The 19,068-nt window shown below is 46.9% G+C and overlaps 2 protein-coding genes across 2 annotated transcripts in view; both read left to right on the plus strand.

Moving 5' to 3' along the window:
- si:dkeyp-72a4.1 (uncharacterized protein LOC100148058 homolog) overlaps positions 1–13,236 on the plus strand; it is a 148,104-nt gene extending 134,868 nt beyond the window's left edge. The window contains exons 5-6 of the mRNA XM_042337439.1: positions 10,920–11,038; positions 13,227–13,236. Of these exons, the coding sequence (XP_042193373.1) occupies positions 10,920–11,038; positions 13,227–13,236 (129 nt within the window). The remainder of the gene's footprint in view (positions 1–10,919; positions 11,039–13,226) is intronic.
- The window catches only part of LOC103184610 (disabled homolog 2-interacting protein), an 81,115-nt gene continuing 72,966 nt past the window's right edge, over positions 10,920–19,068 (plus strand). Inside the window, exon 1 of the mRNA XM_042337263.1 lies at positions 10,920–11,038. The gene's annotated coding sequence lies outside the window, so the exon portion shown is untranslated. The remainder of the gene's footprint in view (positions 11,039–19,068) is intronic.

A 19,068-nucleotide genomic window follows, 5' to 3' on the forward strand; every position in this document is an offset into this window, starting at 1 on the left:
CTCGTTGGATTATACAAATATTGACTTTAAATACATTTAATTGGTTATTTTATTCTCCTTGTTGTTTTTTGAACCTTCACCTTGAAGGGCACCTCACCTCACATGAATTATTCATTATGTGCATAAAACATCATTTTTCCCTAAAGTTTTTAATTAACATCTAGGCACACGTTAATATTGGAAGCATTGACTGCATTGTGTTGTACACTGTTCAATCTACAAAAGCTATTGCTAAAATTGATGCCATTCTTCACCTTTAATACAACAACTGAAATGGTTGAATTACGTTACCGTACATTCATAATATAGACAGTGTTTTCTATAACTAATTTGTTTAAGCTCTCTCTGCACTCCGAGATGTATTAGCACGCCACAAATTCCGATGTCTGATCCATATGCCATCTGCTATAAACACAGACCTGTTGTGAGTGGTCAGCTCTGCGCTGACACAAGCTAATAATATATTTTGGGGTATTTAAAAGCTGTTCTGCCTCACAGTGGTCATTTCTGGTTAAATATTGTATTTAATAGTCCCAGCTCCAATTATTTGCCTGCAAGAAATCAGGGTACTCCAGTTTTTGTGCGATTGTTTTTAATGTAGTTTGTGCTTTTACAAATAGAGAGTTGAGTTGCCAGTTGTCCCAAGTCACCCATGAGGCAGAAATTAATATTGATTTTAACTTAATTTTATTTATTTTTGTTGTGGAACAAAATTGATTTAAGTTTTTTTTAGATTTGAACCCATTAGATGTACATTGTCAACCATAGAAACACAATAACCAGAGAGAACTTGCCCTTTTTCCTTTCTTTGTGCATGAGTGTGTGTGTGTGGGTGTGAGTGCGTGGAGCAGCCCCAGACTAAAAGTTTTTAGTTTGTAGCCTGTGCCTTTTTATATTATTTAGTATCGCTTAATTTTTCTATACCATGCTTCTCTGAGAGAATAGGTAAGCAGTGTCAGTGCTGTTTCAGTGGCTAGCCAGATGTTTGAGACAGGCTCATCAGTCGCCAGCAAAAATATTAATAATAATAATCCTTGCATTTGATATTGAGCCTCATCACATCTTCGAGACGTCTCAAAGCACTTCACAGAAGTTGTCATGCCTGAATGTGTAAATCAATTATGACAACGGAATAGACTATCCGATCTACCTAATCCTTCTACTGCAACCCACATCAAAAGTTTATCGTTCTGCCCAATATTGCTAATATTTAACGGGGGAATTAAATGGCTGTGCATTGCTGTATTAGCATCACAATTTGCTTTTATTATCAAAACGTTTAAATATTTCATTCTTTGATTAAGTTCTGCTGCTCAATTTTATTTTTTAGCTGCTTGCAGTGAATCAACTCTCTTTATCCATCCTAAAATGGAACCACTAACAGCTTGTTTAGAAAATATTACAGTATAGCATACAATTGTGTTCCTCAGAAACCTGGGTCTGTGCTTTTTGGGGTCATGTAATTGGGGTTTGGTTCGAGTTAATTTGGTTCAATAGCTTTTCCCTGAAAGCCAACACAAACCTGAATCATCTATTGAAAAGAATTTGGGGAATGACTGTCCGTAAATTCAGAGAAAGCGTTAGTTAAGAGAGACACGGTTAAATAATGTTACTACTCAGTATTTGTGATAGATTTTATGTTGGACTGAAATCTGACGGTCTCCATTCAGAATTCCCTTTTCCCAGTTGGCTTTTTAATGTTGGTTTGTGGGATGAGCTCCTGATAGACATGCACGTTATCCATTATAATCTTATCCTTTAGACTTTGCTCTGTCTGTCAAGGATTTCATTTTCTATTCTGTACACTAGAGGCATAAATTTCATTTCCATTTACAGCAGCCGATCGCTTCTGGGTATCTCATTATAAAACCATGCTACCGCTAACATCGAGGTTTTTTTTTAAAAACAGCTTTGGGTACTAAGTACCATATGTTTAGGAATGTTTTCCTGGCTATTGTGTACGTATGATTCCCGGCAGGGCGAAACCTTGGACAAGTTTCCTTACTCCACACGCCTGATAATAATCCGTCAAAAAACAATAATAAATTGGTCACTTCAATCCACGAATATTTGTGGGACGCTGCTGTGCGCAATTGGCTGCAGCATTTTTCCCACAAATATACAGTCAATTCACTACAGTCTATTCTGTGAAGCGCTTTGAGACGTCGAGAAGATGTGAAAAGCGCTATATCAAATGCAAGGATTATTATTATTATGCTAGATATCCGAGAAACGCCAAATTAAGGAACACCAGCAATAAAAACATGGCTGCATTGTTTGTTTTGACTGAATTAGCTGAAAGAATTCAGGACATGCTTTTAATTTAAACGATTAAATTCAATTATACATTTTTATTGAGCAAGCACGAGGCCTCATTTACTGCAATTTGGAATAACTCGTAGTGCTTTTGTAAATTGGAATGTTTTGCCCTGTGCTTTCAGAAAGCAAGGTGCTGTTGAAATTTAAGTTGAGCCATATTGTTCAAGTATCACCAATTCCAGTGTTCATTGGGTCCCTAACAGTTTGTTGGCAACGAGCAATTAGGCACAGTTCAGATCAGCTAATGAGAAGTTAGTCAGATCTCGAGTGCCACCTATTGGCCAGCTGTTCCAATTATTTCTCAGTTTGTTTCCTTCTATATGAAACACCAGCCCAAATTATTTCTAGGGACTAATCCTCCCACAGAATATATAGTCAATTCACTTTACAGTATATTCTGTGAAGCACTTTGAGATGACTCAAAGATGTGTAAGGCGCTATATCAAATGCAAGGTTATTATTTTAACGAGGAATGGTAAAGCTGTCCTGTAGCTTTCCTGTTCTGATTCCTGAGGCTGGATTGTCGATGGGATATATCCAGGCGTGGGCTTGTATTTAAAGCCCATTTCTACAAGTGTTGCCTGGAGTCCAGCTGCATGAAATGTTGGTTTCTTTCCTCATTTCATGGAGGACGATGAGTTAAGTGACATTGTGTGACAGCAGCTTGCTGAGGTATGTCTGACTGGCTTGGCGGAGTTACTGGAGGTTTCAGTATTTAATGCCCCGCCACGTTTCCTGAATACCAAAGGATACTATAGTACAGTACAAATAAAAATCCTGTCAAAGCCAATGCATTTACCCTTTGGCTTTAGATGTTAAAAAAGAGAAAAGCGACTGGCCGGAGACTCTCTGGGTTTTGATGACTTCATAAAGCAACCAGAGCAAAGATCAAGCTGTTTCTAAATGCCATTCAATCCCACAAGCTGTGCTGCACTTTCAATACACTCCTGGCTAGATTCGCTAAGCAGAAAAGCAATGGGTATTAGCTCACAGACAATATCATGCGCAATAGATTTAGAGACTTCAACATGCTATCAGATCTCAGTGTCAATGTTTTATACATCTTAGGTCTTTCCTGCATCTTAAGGAATGTTTGGATTCAGGTTCACATATGCCTTTATCAGTGTGAAGAGGCGAGAGTGGAATAAGCCCATCTCACCAATGGTTCAGCTAGAGAGTAGCCCGGCCATCACAGACCAGGATAGTTCCACAATTCATACCACAATCTGAGCTGAGTTAGGTCATCTCAACTGGAGCAGGTCAGGGCTACAATTAGCCTCAGTACCCTTTGGGTTAGGGGTTCTTGCTCCTGAGAACTTTCTGGAGACTTCCTGCTGCCTGTGTGATGTCAGATGAAGACTGGATTGGCTCATCTGTATTCCCCCCCTCCCCGTAGTCCAATACTTTACCCCCACCAGATGCCAAGACTTCCACGTGAACCCAGGTGTCTTATGGAATTTATCTCAGTAGAAAATCAAAGTCCAGTGCCTTCAGGAGAGGTATGCCAGGGGAAAAATTGATTTGAACACAAGCAGACAAAAGCTTCAGCAGTATATTTGGTAACTTCAGGGTCAGATCCGAATCAGTAAGCCAACGTAACAATGTGAGGAGCAGCGCTGTGCGGGATCAGCTTTTCAAAGTCTTTCGCTGCTGACATTCTATTTAGACACCCCCGAGGCATGGGTTCTGCTAATCATCACTTGGTTGAGAAAAAATGGAACTCACACTTTGAGCAGGTCTAGGATTACATCACCTCAAACTGGATGTTTGATTTAAGAAACTGGATCTAATGCCAGTTGTGAACTTGGGAGGCATTTGAGATATCAATTTTAATTGCGGCATTAAAGTAAACACTGGGGCTAAAATGGGAAGACTGTATTCCGGATTTTTTTTTTACAGATTGCCTTTTATGTTCAGAATTATCCAAATGATAGAATTTAATTATCCATAATTGTTACTAAAAAGATTTTGAGTCTTATTAATCCCGCTACCACAAGGACTCAGTATGGTTGATGTATTCATTTGAACTGAGAAACAGCCCTAAATGGTACAGCGTTAGGGGGGGGGGGGGGGGAAGAGGAGGAAGGGGGGAATATGTGCAGTTGGTGTCTCTGTCCTCTCGTGTTCCCTTATTCTATCAAAACTGATCACTTGAGGTTTGGATGAATAAGACTCATTTGATCTTATCCTTGTGGAATACCAACTTTACTATCTTCCCATTACAGCATCAACCCGTTTCTTAACCGAAATCAGTGTTCATGGCCTCCACTACCCTCCCTGTTCCAGCTATTAATTGCTCTCTTTATGAGAAAATTCTTCTATGACCCAGTCAGCCCCCTTATGGCACGGTGACAGAACTGTTGAGAAGCAGCCTGGGAAAAATGTCTGCTAAAATTTCATCAACAGTGCCTTGAAATTCCATTCCAATGGCACGAGTGGCAGGCTGCCAGCCAGCACTCGTGGGCTAAACCTAGTTTTTTTTTAAACAAAATTCCTTACATAATGTCAAATCTTTTAGTGTTTTGTGGGTAATTACTGTCAATTGTAGTGACTGTTTTTGCACACAGTGGATTCCACAAACATCACTGATGAGGCAATGATCAATTCATCTTGAGAAACTGCTTCCTTGAACAGGTGGATGGAAGCTTGGTTTAGCATTTCATCTAAAAGATAATGATAATCCTTGCATCTGATATTGTGCCTTATCACATCGTTGAGGCATCTCAAAGCGTTTCACAGAATATACTGCAAAATGAATTGACTGTATATTTTGTGGGCGAAATGCAACAGCCAATTGCCTAAGGTTTCACCGTGCCCCCCAAAAATGCCACCTTCAACAATGTAGTGCTCCCCACAACACTGAGCTCAAATTTTAACATGGGGCTTGACCCAGAGATTACGAGTGCTACCAACTAAGCCAGCCTATGAAGCAAGCGCATGAACTTCTGGGAACTGCCACGCACACAGTGATGCCTGGACTTCTGTACTCGACATAGAAGTACGTTCTTTAAGTGAAATAGCTTTGTAGAATGCTGCATTATTTCAATAAATAGCAAAGTACTTTTCAACAACAACAAAATTACATTTGTATAGCGCCTTTCACGTCGGGAGGACGTCCCAAGGCACTGGACAGACAGACGTCCCGAGGCACTGGATCTGAGCTGAGGGTTGGAGTGGGGGAGGACAAGGGGGGAAAGCAGGGAGATCAAAAGCACAGTCGAAGAGGAGGGTCTGGAGGTGGGTCTTGAAGATGGCGAGGGAGGGGGCGAGACGGAGGGACTGCGGGATGGAGTTCCAGAGGGTGGGTGCAGAGCGGCAGAAGTGCCCGCCGATAGAGGGGCGAGCAGGGTGGGGGACGTGAAGCAGGCAGGAGCCTGAAAGCCCGTTAGCTGAGCAACTGTCCATCGGCTCTTTAGAACATATAAACAGAAACTGCTCACTGGATGAATTCCGCACTTCATATATATTGCTGGAGGGGTAAGTTCTGGGAAAATCTATTAGGGAGGCAAACCTCCAGATCTTCCCTTTTAGTGAAAGGCGCTATACAAATGTCATTTTGTTGTTGTATTTAGAATTATTTGGAAAAATTAGGTGAATCTCTCTTTGAAGCTTGAAGTGAATTGCTTGGTGCTCTCATTAACTAATGCACTGGGAAGCGCTCTGATTGTGGCCTCACAGCTTACTGAACAGAAACAAAAGACTAAGTAAAAAGCAACTCAATATCCCTACCTCCCGAAACTACAGACCTGCCAGCGTGTGGGTTTCACTGGCAGCATATCCGAGCGCCACTCTATAAATTCTCTGTCGCAAACACTAATAGTTTTGCCCAAAGTGTTCACTCGTTCCAATTGACAGCTTTTGATGACACGGAATATAGTTTATTGATTATACCGTTCAATTCTTTCAACACCCGCCAAACCAATATTAGTTTAAGGGCGGTGTTTGATTATTCATGCGGTGACTTCTGAAATCAGTTTGTACCTGTGATTTTATGGTTAATTCATTGTGAATTCATGAAACTCCCTTGATGGCACAGAGGAGGTGGGTGGGGGTGGGGGCGGGGGAAACTAAATGTAGTTTTCATGAAGGTCACTTGGCGAATTCAACATCGACATTGGGTCTTGAATTAAAAATTTGCTGCTTTTATTTCTGCTCACAGAGCAATCATTTCTTAAAAACGGGATTATGTAGATGTTTGCAATTTCGAATGTTTGGCCAGAAATGTTAAAGGCTGCTGAAGGTGGTACACACCCAAGAGATCAAAAAATATAATATTTAATATTCTATGCAATATTTCTGCTGATGCGCTGCAGAGGTAACAGGATCTGGTGGTGAAGCACATGGAATATCAACCGAGCCAAAATGCATATGTAGAATTCATTGCACAGTATAGTGGATGGCAAAATACATTCCTGTCTCCAATAGCTACTAAGATCAAAAAATACCTTCCCCCAAATACAGCACCCACCAACCCATTCTAACTTGTAGGGGCTGCACCACTAGACGATAGGGACTATAATTGGGACAATAATGAGCCCTGGTTCCTGTTGCTAATCTCCAACCAGAGGCCCTCCCCCTTCCCTGCCAAATGATAAGGTGTCGTGCTCTGCCACTGTCAAGCACTCTGAGACGCTACCATGTTATAACTAACGCGAGTTGTTGTGTGTGGAACCTGGTTGAGGGCTGGATGGGGGCTTGGGCTTGGCTATGATGCTCTCTGCCTACTCTCGATGTGTTAAATGGCCTGTTAAATGGACATGGTGTCAGAGGACTCCCAGTGGCCTGGAAACGTTTCCCAACACAAGTCGGCATCTTCAAGGCAGGTGAATGTTCTAGAATTCTCTATTTTTTTCCCCAAAAATTGATCTCAAAAGGTTGACAGGGGCTTTCCACACGTTTTATAACACATCTTTTCACAGCCTACTGATTGGTGCTAAATATGAAACTACCTGTGTACACGTTGCCATCTGTCAAACTCCCTTATTCTACAGGCTGGAAGCTGGGTTTTTTAACCATTAACTGATTAGGAACTGATTAAACTCCAGCAGACACACACACACTGGGGGTTCCCAAGCCTTGGCTGTTGCCAACCTTCGCCTAATACTTTCTGGAGTGGAGTTCTGTAGCTTAGTGGTTGGAGCACTCTCCTCGCAAGCAAAAGGACCTGGGTTCGATCCCCGGGCAGGGCAAAACGTTGGGCAAGTTTCCTTACTCCAAACGCCTATGTTTACCTAGCAGTAACTAGGAACTCGGTTGTCAGTTGATTGGCGGATTGCTTTTCCGGGAGTAATAATCCCGCCCCAAAAAAGTAATAATAATTTGGTCATGACTGTTTGTGAGACACTGCTGCGCGCAATTGCATGCTGCGTTTCGCCCGCAAAATATCCAGTCAATTCACTTTACGGTATATTCTGTGAAGCGCTTTGAGACATCGAGAAGACATGATAAGGCGTTATATCAAATGCAGTTATTATTATTAAGGTCTCTCCATTGTGAAAGTACTCATTTCCATTCCAGACGAGGAAATTTCCATGTGTTGGTGGCTTATGTGGGACTCTCCATCTGGTTTGGAGACTTGACTGATAAGCATGTGGCTGGGTATCTATCCGTGTGCGTCAGACACCCGGCTGACCAAACAACAGTAAGGTGTGAGCGACACTTGCTGCAATATTCCTTTTGAGCGGTTTACATTGTTTTCATTTCATGGACAATTTAGCATTTCACCTATTGTGTACTGATGCTTAAAGATCATCTTTTCAGCAGACGCACGTCTCCAGCGTTCAATTTGTATAGTTAAAAAAGGACACGTTCCAAGCATTGTGCAGGCAGTCAGATAATATTTTAGACACTGGGTCCCTGGTCATGGCTTGGGGTTGATTTGTGACCAGAGCAGCACAGATCGGTCTGCGTTTCCCCAAGTCCCTGGTGCTGACCCGATAAACCAAAAATGCAAAGAGACGGCGGTTGTTTCACCCACAAAATATACAAATCAATTCACTTTACTGTATATTCTGGTGACGTCTCAAAGATGTGAAGAGGCACAACAACAACATATTGCATTTACACAGCGCCCCTCACACAGGGTAGCGTCCCGGTGCGCTTAGCAGTGGCGGAGCACGCCCCGAGGGGGGGGGGGGGGGAGGTGACCGCAGACACGGTCAAAGGGGAAGGTCTTCTGGCGTGACCTGAAGACGCGGAAGGATGGGGTGAGGCGGAGGGATAGAGGAAGAGTGTTCCAGAGCTTCGTGCCACGGTGACTGAAAGCGCGGCCACCAATGGTGGAACGGAGGGCACAAACAACAACAACAACAACAAGATTCCATTTATAGAGCGCCTTTCACGTCAGGAGGACGTCCCAAGGCGCTGCACAGTTGGGTCATGACCCGAGCAGGGGGAAATGGTCAGGGTGAGGGGAGGGAAGGGAGGGAGAGAGGAGGGGGGAAATGGTCAGGGTGAGGGAGGGAAGGGAGGGAGCGAGGAGGAGGAAGAGAGTCGAGAGGGGAGCTGAAGGCACGGTCAAAGAGAAAGGTTTTGAGACCGGCCTTGAAGGAGGAAAGGGAGGAAGCGGCGAAGGCACTGGGGGATGGAGTTCCAGAGCCTCGGGGCTGAGAGGCTGAAGGCCCGACCACCGATAGTAGGGCGGTTGGGGCGGGGGACGTGGAGCAGACCGGAGCCAGAGGAACGGAGGTTACGGGCAGGTAGGTAGGGGGATAGTAGGTTGGAGAGGTAGGAGGGAGCAAGGCCGTGAATGGCCTTGTAGGTGAGGATGAGGATCTTGAAATCAATCCTCTGGGGGATGGGGAGCCAGTGGAGGCGAGCGAGGGTGGGAGTGATGTGGTCCCGAAGCCTGGTGCGGGACAGTACACGAGCTGCAGAGTTCTGAATGACCTGCAGCTTGTGGAGGGAGGTGGCGGGAAGGCCGGCGAGGAGAGAGTTCCCATAGTCCAGCCTTGAGGTGACAAAGGCGTGAACCAGGGTTTCAGCCGCGTGAGGGGTGAGGTAGTGCCGTAATCTGGCGATATTCCGGAGGTGATGGAAGGCATACACAGCCCGTCCGCTTTTACAGTATGTACCTGTGAAGCGCTTTGAGACGTCTCGAAGATGTGATAAGACACTACGTCGAATTCAAGGATGATTATTAATATCAGAGCCCTCCACACCCCCCCCCCAAAACCCCCCCCCCAAAAAATAGCCCCCAGTAGTTTTAATTGGAGGGCGCCTTGTTTTTTATCAGCCGCAACATGTGTGGTGTCGGTCTTGGTCTGAGAGCGGATGGTCGGTCGCTAAGGCGACAGGGAATGGGGGGGTGGGGGGGTGGGGTGGGAGCTGGGGGGGGGTGGGAGCTGGGGTTGGAGCTGGCGCTGGGGTGGGGGTGGGAGCTGGCGCTGGGGTGGGGGTGGGAGCTGGCGCTGGTGGGGGGTGGGAGCTGGCGCTGGGGGGGGTGGGAGCTGGCGCTGGTGGGGGGTGGGAGCTGGCGCTGGGGGGGGGGTGGGAGCTGGCGCTGGGGTGGGGGTGGGAGCTGGCGCTGGTGGGGGGTGGGAGCTGGCGCTGGGGGGGGGTGGGAGCTGGCGCTGGTGGGGGGTGGGAGCTGGCGCTGGGGGGGGGGTGGGAGCTGGCGTTGGGGGGGGGGTGGGTGGGGTGGGAGCTGGGGCTGGGGGGGGTGGGTGGGGGAGCTGGCGCTGGGGGGGGGGGTGGGAGCTGGCGTTGGGGGGGGTGGGTGGGGTGGGAGCTGGCGCTGGGGGGGGGGGGTGGGAGCTGGCGTTGGGGGGGGTGGGTGGGGTGGGAGCTGGCGCTGGGGGGTGGGGGTGGGAGCTGGCGTTGGGGGGGGTGGGTGGGGTGGGAGCTGGCGCTGGGGGGGGGGTGGGAGCTGGCGTTGGGGGGGTGGGTGGGGTGGGAGCTGGCGCTGGGGGGGGGGGTGGGGGGGAGCTGGCGTTGGGGGGGGTGGGTGGGGTGGGAGCTGGCGCTGGGGGGGGGGTGGGGGGGAGCTGGCGTTGGGGGGGTGGGTGGGGTGGGAGTTGGCGCTGGGGGGGAGCTGGCGCTGGGGGGGAGCTGGCGCTGGGGGGGGGGTGGGAGCTGGTGCTGGGGGGGGGTGGGAGCTGGTGCTGGGGGGGGGGGAGCTGGGGGGGGAGCTGGGGGGGGGGAGCTGGCGCTGGGGGGGGGGAGCTGGCGCTGGGGGGGTGGGAGGGGTGGGAGCTGGTGCTGGGTGGGGGGGGGGGAGCTGGGGGGGGGGGTGTGTGTGTGAGAGAGAGGGAGAGACGGGGAGTGTATGTGAGAGGAGAGAGAGCTCTGCCACCGCTTTCTCTCTCGCAGCCTCTTGTCCGTCCAGCAGTGAGTGAGGGAGGGGGTGTGAGGGAGGGAGGGAGTGTGAGGGAGGGAGGGAGTGAGTGTGAGGGGGCAGTGAGGGAGTGGGGGAGTGTGAGTGTGAGGGGGCAGTGAGGGAGTGGGGGAGTGTGAGGGAGTGGGGGAGTGTGAGGGGGCAGTGAGGGAGTGTGAGGGGGCAGGGAGGGAGTGGGGAGTGTGAGGGGGCAGTGAGGGGGCAGGGAGGGAGGGGGGCGGCAGTGTGTGACGGGCTGTGCTGTGTGTTGCTCTCCCCGCGGTAGGGATTCCTGAGCCGCCGCCTGAAGGGGTCCATCAAGCGGACAAAGAGTCAACCGAAGCTCGACAGGAACAGCAGCTTCAGACACATCTTACCTGGATTTAGGAGCGCGGAGAATGACAGGTAAGAGAGACCCCCACACCCCCACACCCCCCCCCTCCCCCCCCCCACACACACACACACACACACAGAGAGAGAGAGAGGGGGAAAAAGAGGGAGAGGGACTCGCATTATTTCCTGCAAATTCTGTGGTGAGAGAGTCGCTTCGCTTTTCTCTTTATTTTTACTCGTGTCTTTGTGGCGATGGAAAGGCTTTTCGACGTGTGTTAAAGTGGAGGCGGTTCAAAGGCACATCTTTCACGGGAACAAATGCATCTCTGGGTGTGAATGCGCCTCTTGTTACCTCTCTGAGGGGTTTTTTTCTCCCCCTTTTCTCTCTCTCTCTCCCTCTCTCTCTCTCTCTCTCTCCCTCTCTCTCCCTCTGTGGCTCTGTTGTGCTTTGTTGTCGTTATTTGTTGTGTTTGTTGGGGATCGCAATGTTCTTTTTTCCTTTTGGCGAAGAAAGGATTCGTTATTTTTTTTAATACCCAAAATGAAATCGATTGGCGTTATGTTCTGAGAGGGTTTTGCTGTGGTGAGAGAGAGAGAGAGAGAGTTTGTCACAGTGTCTCACTCACTCACTCACTCACTGATAAACACACACACACAGTCTTTATTGTTACACCTTTTCTCGCGTTCGACCGTTGTATTTAGCGTTGACTTGTGGACAAGGACTCAGCCTCTGTTCAGTTGTACCGACGGGAGGGAGTGAGGGAGGGGGAGGGAGTGAGGGAGGGGGAGGGAGGGAGTGAGGGAGGGAGGGAGGGAGGGGGGGGGGGGGGGAGAGGGAAGGGGAGGGGAGGTTACTCTCCTTCAAGAGCATTTGTTGTGTCAGACAGATGTTGCCCTGAAAACACTGACACAGCCGAGGCAGTCGGTGTTGGCAGAGGTCGGGTGTGAGATCATCACTGGGTGGTGTTTTGTGTGTGTGTCTGACTTTCAGACTTGACTTTGTATTAATAATTCCTTTTCTGATCAAACCTCGGAGAGGCTGTACCGTAATATGCTGACTACACCCTGGAAAGTTCTTGCCTCTCCAGTGGTGCTGGTATCCTCCTCCGGTGTGTGGACGAGGAGGTGAAAGGCGCTATATCAAATGCAAAGTTATTATTATTATTTTTCATTTTGCTTTCGGCATTGTGAGTCCATAGCCTTAAAAGACCTTCAGAGCAAGAGAGTGGGGTTAATATTGAGACCGTAGGGTGGATTCAGGTTAACTCTTATCTACTTAAAGCCACCCTACCCTGTCAGATTAGCAAATCACTTTAAAAGTGGTGACAATTCGCCGTCTGTTTAGTTGAAAGCGAACGTTAAAGTCGCCACTAATCCTCTTCTTTCTCACTTAAAACACGAAGCCTCAATACTGTAGTAAATTCGGTTCAGGTCTATCCACGTGTGGCATAAGCTGGAGCAGGAACCTCCAGGTGTGTTGAATTCAAAACTTATACATGTTGCTGTTTTGCTTGTTGAAAAAAATGACTGTTTTGTGGCTAAATGTTGTACAATTAAAATTCAAAGGGAGTGGTTCACGTCTTCTCCCCCCACCCTCCCCCGTTCATCCTTTGGTCACTTGAAGCGTAGTGTTCCATATTTTACAGAGGCGATTTGCTAATGAACACACTTAGAAACGTGTTTAACAGTAAAGGTAAACGTTGAATGGAACTGACCCTGTGTAACATGTTGGCACACATACAGGTCTGTCTGCTCAAACAACAAAAGCATAAAGAAAACCGCGGCTGAATTGTCTGGCCCTTTGCAAAGCAGTTTAAACCCAAGTCTCCATTGGGTGACAGATGTGCCCCATTAATACAGCCGCGGTTACGCTCTGTCACAGAGAGGATGTGCTGTTGTTGGCTTCCTGCCTTTTCCATAACTTACACTGCGATTCAATAAGCTGTGAAGTATTTTATCAGTGTGCATGTGTGTGGATATGTGGGTCTCTTCGTGCCTGTCTGATACTTGTCAATACTTTAAACCTGTCTGAAATTCCCTGTGTTTGGTTGGCATTCATCTTCTCGTAATCTGTTAAAGGGCTGAGGCATTTTGTTTTGCAGTTGGATTTATAAATGGGCGAAGGGGGAAGGGAATCCAACACAGATTTAGCACGGGAGAGAGAGAGAGAGAGAGAAAGCACCTCATAAATGCCATACCCAGTGATATTTCACCAGGTCGTTAGTTCTCAGACTTTATGATCGTTAACGTGTTTCCCTAGTGTGTTCTGAGTGTGATGCTCGAACGCTAGCTGAGCAATAGGCATCTGGCAAACAGAGAGAGACCGAGAGATAGAGAGAGAGAGAGAGTAGATGATGGAATTAGAGCGGTTCATGGTTGGCGTATTAGAACCAGGAATTGTCATCTTGGGCTGAAAATGTCTCCGCTATAAAGCATCCCCTCCTGTGTTGTCCTCTCCTGCGATTTTTGTTTAATACATACATAAAAAAGTAAGTACAGCACTTTAATTATAAATCTGTTCTATTGGGCCGACTAGCTGGTACATTAGCTACCTTAAGGGAAATAATTCTGAATGAAAGAGCGAGCGAGCGTGCGTAAAACTCAGTCCACAGACCAGCCACTGTGCAAGATGCTGAGCTGTTCTAGGTCAAGGCAGTTTTAATTTAATCAGCAAAGCAGATATGTATATGTGTGTGTGTGTGAGAGAGAGAGAGAGAGAGAGATAGCTTTAGCTTTCAGCGACTGCACATAACCGTGGTCTGCCAGTGTAGGAGATCCCTCTCTCTCTCTCTCTCTCTCTCTCGGTTGTGCTCTAACCGGGACTGTGTTGCTCTCTCCCTGACTGGAAAGCATTGGATAACGATGTGGTCCAAACACGTGGTGGTGGTGTTTTTTGGCAGTGCGTCTTAACCTAACACCCCCCCCAACCCCCCCAGAAAAAAAAAGCGAATCACAACCAACAACAGCGAGGAATAACGTTTGCAAAATGGTTTTGCCTCAACGCAGTGGCTGCTCAGACCTGTGCTGTGGTTGTGGTGTGTGGGGCTGTGTGCCTGGGCAGCGAGCTCACCAAACAGCTGGACCTGAACATGGATTCCCTCTCCACCTGCTTTTGGAGTCTCTGCGCACAGTAAGTTCAGGGCTGTTGGTTACTGTAACGTCGTTTCCAGTTTGATTTCTTTTGCATTTGATCCGTTTCGCTTCACTCTGAAAACTAGTAGTGCTGTACACGTAGCGAGGAAATAAACGCCAGTCACATTGTTTGTGGATGGGGGGGGGGGGGGGGTGGGCTGGTGAGGGGGGGGAGGTGACATGTGATAAACAAGACCCATTGCTCACCCCTCCTTACCCCTGCATTAAAGCGCTCTGGGATTCTACCCTGCATGAGGGGCGCTATAAGTTATTGTTATTGAGATACTCAAATGCTGCGTTGTGTTGCCGTAACCATCCTCACCCATCACCGGCTTCTACCCACAGACAGACAGCGAGAAGCAAAAGCTTTAATGTTGCCAGTTTTGTCCAGATCACCAACAAATGCAAGTCTCCCACACTGCGTATTTGACTGACTGCAAGTGTGCGGGTTTAACAGCTGTCAGACCAGTCTGTTAATCGTGAAAGGAACTGGGTGATAGCGGTTGGTGGATGGTTTTGGGAAACTTTCTCTTGTGGGTTAAAAATGTGACATGGGAGTGAGCTTGAATCAGCGATGTCACACAAAGAGCGAGGTAAAATGTGAAGCGAGCCACTTGGTGGTTTCTGCAGTATCCAATGCAGTATCCAATGCATCTTTTACCCAGCAGTAAGTGGGGACCCGGGTGTTAGTCGACTGGTGAATCGCTTTCCGGGGGAAATAATCCCTTCAAATAAAATAATAATTTGGTCACTCAATCCACGACTGTTTGTGGGACACTGCTGTGCGCAATTGGCTGCCGCGTTTCTCCCGCATCGTTTGTAAAAGAAGCAGATTGGCCAGATCTGATCTGTGACCCTGCCTGCAGGGGCTAACTCCCAGTCTCAGAGCAGCCTCCTCGCTAAAGGCAAATTTGCAGTGTTTTATTTCTGATTATTATTGTTGGCTTGGTTCACAGTCCTGCCTGAGAGTATTTGGCCCACCCAAGTCTACCCACCTTTAACTTAAGAGCCCCTGAGCTTGGGAACAGAGGCAATACATTCAGCTACGTTTGTAGGTCAATTTGTAGTCGACAGGACACAAAAAAAACTACATTTTGTTTTCAAAATCTGAGTGAAATCCTTTACAGATTCCTGTTATGTTCAGTAGCTTTTATGATAGATTAAAAAAAAAGGTCAGCCCGGTGTCTGATACCCTTTAAACCATGCTTTAAGAGTAAATAATAAGGGTATGAAGGCTATGGAGAAAACGTGGGCAAATATGTGTATGAACAGTCTGCCATGATCCTTATCAACTCACTGAACAGGCTTGATGGGTGGGCTGAATGGCCTCCTCCTGTTCCTATGAAAGATAATTTCACACTCAATTCTCTACATTTGCTCTTCTGCACGTTTGCAGCAGACTGGTATTGGGTGGGAGGAGACCATTAAAGAACCAGGGCCGTACATTGGGATCCGGCTGAGAGCTTTACAAGACCACAAGGGAGTGGAGCCTGGTGCAATTCATACCCACCGCTCCCAAAACTCGTGCAGAGCAAGTAGAGGAGTGTGCCATGTTCACACGAGTGAGACCTGACTTGCAATGCAAGTTCTGTAGCAAATATCCACTAAACCTGCAGTTGTAATAATTTGGTCACTCAATCCACGAGTGTTTGTGGACGCTGCTGTACACAATTGGCTGCTGCGTTTCTCCCACAAAATATACAGTTAATTTACTTTACAGTATGTTCTGTGAAGTGCTTTGAGATGTCTCGAAGATGTGATAAGGCCCTATATCAAATGCAAGGATTATTATTTATTATTTGTAAAAGCAGTTTTGCCCACAAAGTATACAGTCACTTCACTTTATAGAATATTCTGTGAAGCTCAAAGATGTGATAAGGCGCTATATTGAATGCAAGGATTATTATTATCACAGGAGTGCTGATGCCTCAGAAACTGGATGTCTCAGAGAAAGCTGTAAAATGAAAATCTCCTGGATGCATTTTCATTTTTGTTCAAAGTGCCAGTGTGGGCAGCAGCTATTAATAAAATAAGACAAATAATAATCCTTGGGCTTAATAATAATTGGCTATCAATAATTTTAATAAATATATAATTGTCGCAATAATTTATATGAATAACAATCAATTATTAATAATAATAGCAATAATACTAAGTGCTGCTCATAGCTACCTTGCTTTAATTAACTGAAGGTTTTTTTATTGAATCTTGTAATTTCCGCTCTCGGATGCAAAGCCCGATGTTTTGACATGTCGCTTCCTGGCAGGGCTTTGGGGAATCGCACAGTATTTGATGCCGTTTAGATTTCCAGTGCTGAGAATTTGAAACTGATCAGATTTGCTCAATCTGTGTCCCACCTGAAGTTCTGGAAAGTATTTGCTTTAAATAAACCTAAATCACCTGGAGCAAAACCAGTCTGTCACTCTACCCGCTAATTTTCTACAGTAGCCCTTGCCAATAAGAGCTTTGCAGTGCTAGTAGGGCATGTTGTGTGTCCTGTTTAATCAGACTCTTTATCATGTCACAAAGATGTCACATACATGCCACCTCTATATAGCTACTACTAATGTAACAAGACATCACAACGCGTGTCGTTAAGCCAGAGGCAATGTTAATATGTTGCATGAACTTGTCTATCTGTTAGTCTTTCTGTCAATGGGACAGTGGAGACTTCACTGCCATGCTTTGAGCTATCAATTCAGTCAGAGACGAGCAATATGATCGTTAAAAGGGAGTATATTCCTCCCGCCTTCTTTTAGAGCTTGTTTCTAAACTGCTGTAATTTACCTGTGAGTTATGCAGGCAAAAAAATTGCCTGTATTTCTCTGCCTGTCATCTCACTTCTTTACAAGGACACACCTCGTGCTCTGTGGCTCCACTTTATATTCTGTTCACTCGCTCTCGAGTGGAAGACTTAGTCTGTTTCCTTTTACCGGTTGGAGGTGGCAGCAAAAGAACATGGCTTGCTGTTTGGGATGTTTCATCAAAGGAACAAGGATCATATGCAAGCCTGTGTTTGTCCTCTGCCTCACAAGAGATTGCTGTGTCGAATGAAATCTCACTGTATCTGTACCTATATGAAGTGCATGAGGAATGAGCGTTACCTTCTCCATCAACTAGCATAGCTTCAAGCTCACTTTGGCATCAGCCTCTCTGATTATGGGACAGTGCAATTTGTTTTGGTTATTTCATGCTAGAGATAAAAAAAAGTGTTAAACACTGCATTAGATTCCTGTCAAACCTGGTGTCTCAGGCACAGCTGACGCCGGATTCTAGTTGTGCTTCCAGTTTGATTTATAGATCACGCTGTGAATTGATCAAGGAGGCTTGTGAAGAGTTTAATTGTTTTACACTTAGTTCAGATAACCTCGGGTGATTGCTCGCATTGTACACCTGGTGAGGACCATCCTTACTGTCATGGCTTTGGTTCGCAGGCTTTAGGCCATGCACACCCTCCAGTGCTCAGTGATGAGTTAGTCAGGCTGATCACCCATCAGCTGTGTCTTGGATTTACTATGAGGAGATGTCTGCACCACCAAGTCTTGCTGATGTGCCAAGCTAGTCAACCATTGACGGTGTGTTGGATGAATGCAGAACTGCAGTAATGAGCATAATTTTAATGTTAATAAATATTTGTGGACCGTGGGTGGTACGAAAGCTTAGCAAATACCCTTCAATGTTTGACTTACCGTAGTGAAGTATTTCATTCTCGACAATGCTTACGAGCTACCCTTGAAGGGCATTCCTAATCAGGGGAATACATTTAATTTGTTGATGTTAATGAGGCTGAGAGGGATTTGAAAGTACCGCTGTTTTGCCTGCTGGTTATAAGTTTTTGTCTCTTTTTCCTAATTTTGATATTGGAATGTCAAATAGTTTTATCCGTGTTTTAAGTGAAAAGACTCGCCATCTGTTCAGCTGTCAGTTTCTTTTAGGAATGGAAAGACGCTTGATTTGGTAACTGCAAGCCATCATAAGCGATTCTTGGGTAAGGTTTGGAGCAAGTGTAAGTGAAGAACTCGTGCAGTAAATGTGATTAGGGCAATTTCCAGTTTACTCACAAGCCTTTGCTATTTGTTTCTCCCCTAGGCCCTGCACCGTCTCATGCGGCGTTCCTCAGGGCTCTGACCTTGATCCCCTCCTCTTCAATATCTCTATGCTCCCTCTTGGTGACATCGTCCGCACACACGGGGTCAACTTCCACATGTATGTGGGTGACACCCAACTCTACCTCTCTGCCTCCACCCTTGATTTCAGGACCACTGCTGTCCTGAGAAGTCCTGGATGAGAGCTAACTTTCTTCAGTTGAACGTCAACAAGACCGAGGGTCTTCTGATTGGCTCCCGTCAGCAACTTCACACTTCAGGGCTGACAGCATCACCATCCATGGTTGCACACTCCACCTTGCTAAGCCAGTCCGGAACCTTGGGGTCTTGTTTGACCCTCAACTATCCTTTCTATCCCACATTTACGCAATGCCCCGCTCTGCCTTCCCCCACCTCCTCAACATCGCCCGGTTCCGTCTCATACCGCAGGCCACTGAGACCCTCATACACATATTCATAACATCCAAGCTTGACTATGCAATCTCCTTACTTGTCGGTCTCTCCAACTCCTCCCTCCGCTACAGATCATCCAGACACTCTGCAGCCCGTATCATCTCCTGCACCAGGCTCCGTGACGCTATCACCCCCATCCTTGCCCGACTCCACTGGCTACCCATCGCACAGAGGATACAGTTCAAGATTCTAGTCCTCACCTTCAAAGCCCTCCATGGCCTTGTTCCCTTCTACCTCTGCGACCTCCTAAGCCCCTACCATCCTGCCCACTCCCACCACTCAGCGGGCTCTGGCCTGCTTCACGTTCCCCGCCTCGTCCATCCCACCATTGGCAGGCGGGCCTTCAGCCACTCTGCCCCCATCCTCTGGAATTCCATCGCTCAGTCCCTCCGCCTCGCCCCCTCCCTTGCC

Source organism: Callorhinchus milii, unplaced genomic scaffold (genome assembly GCF_018977255.1).
Source record: "Callorhinchus milii isolate IMCB2004 unplaced genomic scaffold, IMCB_Cmil_1.0 Scaffold8, whole genome shotgun sequence".
In the NCBI taxonomy this organism is placed as follows: domain Eukaryota; kingdom Metazoa; phylum Chordata; class Chondrichthyes; order Chimaeriformes; family Callorhinchidae; genus Callorhinchus; species Callorhinchus milii.